Here is a 5998-nt window from a genome sequence, read left to right as displayed (position 1 = left end):
ACACGAACACTCACACAAAGCACCAAACATAAAAGACTTCTTAGTCAAAATACTAAAGTTTGAATCTATAAAACTTTAATAAGGCCCATATTGACATACGGTTGTGAAGCTTGGATACTGACACAAAAGGAAGAAAACAAGCTTTTGATTACAGAAACAGTGGTCCTACTCAAAATCTTGGGACCTGTGCTCTTGTAGAACAGAATTTGCCCGCATCATTGAAGAAGTCAAAGCTCACAGAGTACGTTAGCTCGGCCACGTCGAAAGGATAGCGTATCTGGGACGACCAACAGCTAGGACTATTGGGCTACCCAGATATCGCTGGAGGTGCTCCCTCGTATCAGAGGCCAAGACACATTTTAGGACGCTAAGCCAACGGAATAAGCCATTTAATTCGAATAAAAATTAACACGTGGTAGACACTGGGAACAAGCTTCTTACACTTGAATATTATCCTTTGAACTTTGTATTAAGAGGGATTTCACAAACAAGTCACATGCACAAATACACCCAAACTCATCACAAATATTCGCGGATCCCAACATTATTGTCTAATCCACTGCTGGACGTGTACTCTCTAAGCTACGCCACAACACCCATTCCACTGCTTTTTCATCCAGGCCTATGTGGAGATTGTGGAGATCGAAATTGTGACACGTCGCGCCAGTTGCTTCGGCTGGGTTTTGGGCCACTGGGCAATCCGTTAATATAATTTTCATTGGCTAGCTTCCGGACTTTATTTTTATCAAATTCTTTAGGGTTTGTATACGCATTTACACGTTTTGTGTCGTTCGAGACTGTACGGTCCGAAACAAAATTACTTTAATAAATTCAGTTTCTAACATTTATTCAATAATTTATTTGTTTTCCTTTCACAATATATTTTTCACAAAGATAAGTTTTGGTACAATAAGTGAAAACTTTATGTTTCCTGAGTAGCAGTTGCCTGGCAATTCTATGTATGTATTTCTATGCAAACGGTGCAGGTTTGACCCTAACTCAGACCGAAATACTAATGTGATTTATACAAAGTTATATATTATATGACCAGCGGCGAAGGAAAACAAAACAACCTTACCAAACTGTAATGACCACGAAATGAGCTAGCTAGCTAGATAAGCAAATGCTCAAACCTGTCCAATAAGAAAAGTAGCCTGTGATATTTTTATCCCGATTTTTATATCTTCTTGGTATTTTCGACTTGTGGGACTTCGAAAGTGGGAGTAACACAATTAACGTTCAATTACATTTGCATATTAAGACTGTACTATTGTTTAGTATCTGATTTCAAAACTATTTCTTCTCCATATCGAAGTGCTTTTTCAAGTTTTCTTTGCTGTTAGTCTGAGCGCAGGGTTTGAATGCTCCACCGGACTTATTGGCGAAACTTTACAAGCCAGACCAAAGAGGAAACTAACTACGTTAACAACGTTCAACTAAAACATCCCTTGCAGGGTTTAGGCTTTCACATAGTGCATTGCTAACAACATTATCCAAAAGCAAACAGCAAAAGCAGACTAGATCTACTCACTTCTATTTCCGTCTGTACTCGAACGATTAGTGTGAGTCATATTAGATCAAAGATACTTATCAGGACTATTGTATGCGGATACGGAAGATTAGATAGTTGAAAATTAACTGTGTTGAAAGAATATTGGTCGGCCAGCACCTCCCCGAACCTAGAATGAGTCACGAAAATGAACCTTATGGCGGAGCGCTAACGGCTGCAGAAATAATCAATATAATTTGATTGTGCACGAATAATTACCAACTGACGTTGATTAGATAAAATTGGAAATGTTACTAGATAAAATATGTATATAAAAAGATGTTCTTGTTTCAATTCGTTAGTTACAAAGCACTGAAGTGAAAACATGGGAAAAATTGTGCTCTTATTAGGACTTGCACTTATTGGTATGTGGTTTCAATATTTGGTTTAATATTATGAATTAAAAATATTTCGTTATTCGAGAAATATTTTTTTATGATAAATAATTATTTTTAGAATATTACATCAATTAATTATTGCACTGCGCAATTTTAAATTTAAAAAAATTCCTTGGATTCTTTTGAAACTGAGACTGAAAGCTTTCAGGATGTGCTTTACACTTACGATAGTTTATTAATAATTAAAAAAGAATCAGTAAGAAGGTTAATCCTTTGCCGCCAGTGGGATAGAAAGAAAACGAATTTTAAACAACTCACCATTGATGAAGGAGTTACAAATCAGTTTTACTCTATTTTGAAAAAAAAATACATTTCTCTGTCTCGTGAGTTAAATATGAACGTTGAACTATCTATAGGCGGGACAGTAAGCTTATAAAAATGAAATCAGCAAAGCATTTCTTCCAGTTTCTTTTTTTTCACCCAACTATGACATATTTATTGGCCAGTATTATTAATATTTTATTTTTAAAACAGGTGCAAGTGCCTTGCCCGCTGAAACCACAGAAAATGGAGTTACCACATATGCTGAGGCATCAAATGATCAGTTTCCCTTCATGGTAAATATTTTATAAGTAAAATTATGAGTAAAAATTGCGTAATCTATTAACTGAAAATGCAAAGAAAACAGACAAAGAATCATACAAATTCTGACAGCCGTGCAAGTGCACAAGAAATAAGGAGATGTTCGGCTGACCTTTAACTCCTCGCTTTCACTTCTGCAAAAACACGTGTCAGTAGACCTTTAGCTTCTGTCCTTTTCTTTTGCCGTGTATCAATAGATGATGAAACTTGAATAAGCAGGATTTAATTCTAAATAATTGATTTTTGTTCAGGTTTCCGTGCAGCAGCTTGGGGGAGCACCGAATAGTGCGACCGCGTGTGGAGGAGTTTTGATCTCCTTGGAACATGTATTGACAACAGCCAGCTGTTTAAATGAACTACGGGAGGAAGGGTTTGTTTATTTCATACTAAAATTGTTTTTAAAGTTCCGTTCCCATAAGATAAAATCGGAATCCTATTAGTGAGGTTCCGCTGACCGTCCATCCGACTGCCGCCACGCTGTATGTTGTGATATTTTTTTTACTGCCGCTATAGTAACGAATTCCAAAAAAAAAGGTTGAGATTAAGCAAAAGCTATTATGGTCATAAATTTTTTGGTAGGATGTAGCCTAGGAACTACTTAAGAACACACAAAAACTCATTGATATCGGCCTAACTGGTGAGAACGCTTAAGGCTCCAAATACACATAAAAGCGAATTTTAAATTAATATTAATCTACGTGTGAAAAGTTTTTTCAAAAAGTTTATAATGACCTTTTTTATTTTTCAGACCTCTAGATCCCATCGCAGCTGGCAATATAAGAGTTTTTGCTGGTGACAGGAATATTAATAATATCCTTGACGCAAACCGTATTCGAGTTGCTGAATCATTCACAGTGCACCCACAATACCAGGGTAGCCCAGCCTACCTCAACGATATTGCTATCATAAAGGTGAGAATTTCAACTATCGTCAAATTATTTGAATGACTTTCGAATTATTTGATTTCATTGTGAACGAACAGTGTCAGAATCCTATTTAAAATTGCTTTCATAATATGTTTTTCTGTCTAGTTTTTTTATTAAATTAAGTGTAAATGGCTTCTAATTACTGAATTGTAGCTTATATACACAAGAAACCACGTATGCCTTTTAGTACCGAATACTTATGATTCCGCCAAACGCACTGCGGTGCACTGCTATCGCGACTCTACCTGCTAAACTACAAATAAAAATGTTATCTCTATCCTTAACTAATACAAAGAACTTACCCCTTCTATTTCTAAATTATTAAGTGTCGTGACAATGACGAAACTATAAGCCGAAACCTAATATTTGTCTTTCTTTTTTTTTCAGTTGACGACGCCTTTCGTTCAGACCGCTGTTTTGAAAGCCTTGGGCCTGCCCCCACACTCGGAGAGCGCTCAAGAATCAGCGACCACCTGCACTCTTTCAGGCTGGGTTCCTGCAGCAGTCAATACAAATGTATGCACCCTATCATTATTTCGACTTTTGATTCTGTTTCAAAAACAGGAAAAAATTTAGAAATCTAACAATGTCCGAGCTTAAAAAAGGTCAAGCGTATAGTTTGTAAGGCACGATGCCCTGTGATGTTTAAAACAACTAACCATTCTTCTGTTTACAGCTGCAACCGATCCTTAAGTTTGCGACGAAGACACTGTTAGCTCAGTCCGAATGTTTAATCGTACCGACAACACCCGCACCCTCCACTACTCCTGAAGATACGCCACCAGAAGGCTCTCAACCAGAGGAAACTCCCCCAGGAGAAACTCCCCCAGAAGGTTCAGAGCCAGGAGATGAACAACCAGTACAGACGCCACAATTGTTTGACGAGGCTGCTACTACAACACCAACTACGATATGCACTGAACCTTCAGTAGACTCAACCTCTGGATGCGCTGTAAGTATATTCCTGCTAAACATAAAATAGATCGAAAGGTTCATGCCAAAAAAAAAACAAAATTGCTTACATTTTTTTTTGTCTACAGGTTCTTGACGGCAACCCCTTGGTCTGCGACAACCAACTTGTTGGTATTCTGTTCCATAGCAACAAATGTACGGCCAATAGGAACAATGAAGTCTTCACTCGCGTCGCCCACTATTCACCGTGGATCGCAGAAGTTACTGGCATTGAAGTACCTTCTTCTTCTTCTACCTTCAAGCCCGCCTTTGCGTTTGTATCTATCATCGCTTTGATTCAAATTGTAACCTCAAAATTCTTTATCTAAAAACATATTTAATCAGTCAATTTACATCGATTACATAAATATGAATGAATTATAAATATCGGTTTCATCTTAATCCAAGTGTTGTTTCTTATTCCTTGATCAACCAATAGAGGCATTTGTTTTGACAAAAGATTTCATTTGTTTTAGTTTAAAATGTCTTTATGATTTCAGTATTCGGATGTCTGTTTGTAACTTTTGTATCAACGGTATACATAAAAGAAAGCTCCAAGATTTTCGCATCTAGCGTTTACTTTTATATATTTTATTTATATATAATATCTTTTATTAATATTAAGAACATGTGTGTGTTATAGCATAGTCAAGATTTTTGTAATATTTGAGGTTTTATTTAATTAAGTCGGTGTAATCGCCAAATACTATGTGATATTAAGCCTTGAATAGCGATAGTTATTCGATTTATATTTATTGCCAAAGTTAATTAATAAATTAATTTTATAATATTTAACGTTCTTTTCTATCTGCCTTTAGTTTGTCGTTTCGTTGAATATCCAATAACACCAAAATAATCGACGTGTTGTGCAATTCACAGGCAATCATAGACAACGCCATCTCATAGCATAAAAACTTAGTTCTATTACTGTTGCCGTAAAATGGGTTAGCATTATTTTTTCAAGTGCGTTGCGAGTACGACTTGCAATTGAACTTTTTTTCTTTTTTAAATATGTCTTAAACTACATTTTTTTAGAGAGATCATTTAGAAACCCATTCATTCAAAGAAATATCTGATCCCAAAAAACTCAAATGAATATAATCTGTTTTTCCAACTAATGATAATAAAATCTTCGAAGTTAATAAGGTACTTTACTATAAACATTTTGAAGAAGAGCTCCTTACGTTAATAAAAATGAATATCGTCCGACGAAATAATACTGAAGCTTAGTAGACAGACAAGATGGCGGACTTGCTTGATAACAATGACTTTTAGTTCAGTGATAAAAGCTTAGTTAAACGGCTAATTAGCGTTATGAAAAGCAAGAGAACAAATGAGATCTTAATCTTCCCTATTCCTCTATACAAATACATTTTCGAGGGAAACTGCTTTTTTTAAGATAATTGTTTTCATAATCCATTGAGATTGTCTCGTGTAGGGAGAGACGTCGAGACGGCGTGACGTCATTGGTTAGTAAATAAATCTTTCATTATATTCTGATTTATGTTTTATGACATTGTTATTCGAGATTAATTGTTGAGAAAATATGTTTTGAAATAAATTGAGATGTTCAAAGATTTATATGTAATTCC

The 5998-nt window shown here is 35.7% G+C and overlaps 1 protein-coding gene across 1 annotated transcript; it reads left to right on the top strand.

Moving 5' to 3' along the window:
- The first annotated feature begins 1809 nt into the window (after positions 1-1809).
- Positions 1810-4867, top strand: LOC113500525 (cationic trypsin-like). The gene is made up of 7 exons (XM_026881355.1): positions 1810-1914; positions 2422-2504; positions 2781-2899; positions 3278-3440; positions 3843-3971; positions 4132-4407; positions 4496-4867. Exons 1-7 carry the CDS (start codon positions 1875-1877, stop codon positions 4733-4735), a joined length of 1050 nt encoding a protein of 349 aa, XP_026737156.1. The 5' UTR covers positions 1810-1874; the 3' UTR covers positions 4736-4867.
- Positions 4868-5998: the final 1131 nt, after the last annotated feature.

This window comes from Trichoplusia ni, chromosome 14 (genome assembly GCF_003590095.1).
Source record: "Trichoplusia ni isolate ovarian cell line Hi5 chromosome 14, tn1, whole genome shotgun sequence".
In the NCBI taxonomy this organism is placed as follows: domain Eukaryota; kingdom Metazoa; phylum Arthropoda; class Insecta; order Lepidoptera; family Noctuidae; genus Trichoplusia; species Trichoplusia ni.
Note: the sequence above shows the minus strand (reverse complement) of the source record. Positions and strands in the feature narration are given on the sequence as shown.

What these genes read in the sequence shown, in the direction of transcription:
- LOC113500525 (XM_026881355.1), top strand. Translation starts at nt 1,875, where the DNA reads ATGGGAAAAATTGTGCTCTTATTAGGACTTGCACTTATTG. An exon ending in AATGAACTACGGGAGGAAGG is followed by an intron (nt 2,900 to 3,277) that starts GTTTGTTTATTT and finishes TTTATTTTTCAG; the next exon opens with ACCTCTAGATCCCATCGCAG. An exon ending in ACTCAACCTCTGGATGCGCT is followed by an intron (nt 4,408 to 4,495) that starts GTAAGTATATTC and finishes TTTTGTCTACAG; the next exon opens with GTTCTTGACGGCAACCCCTT.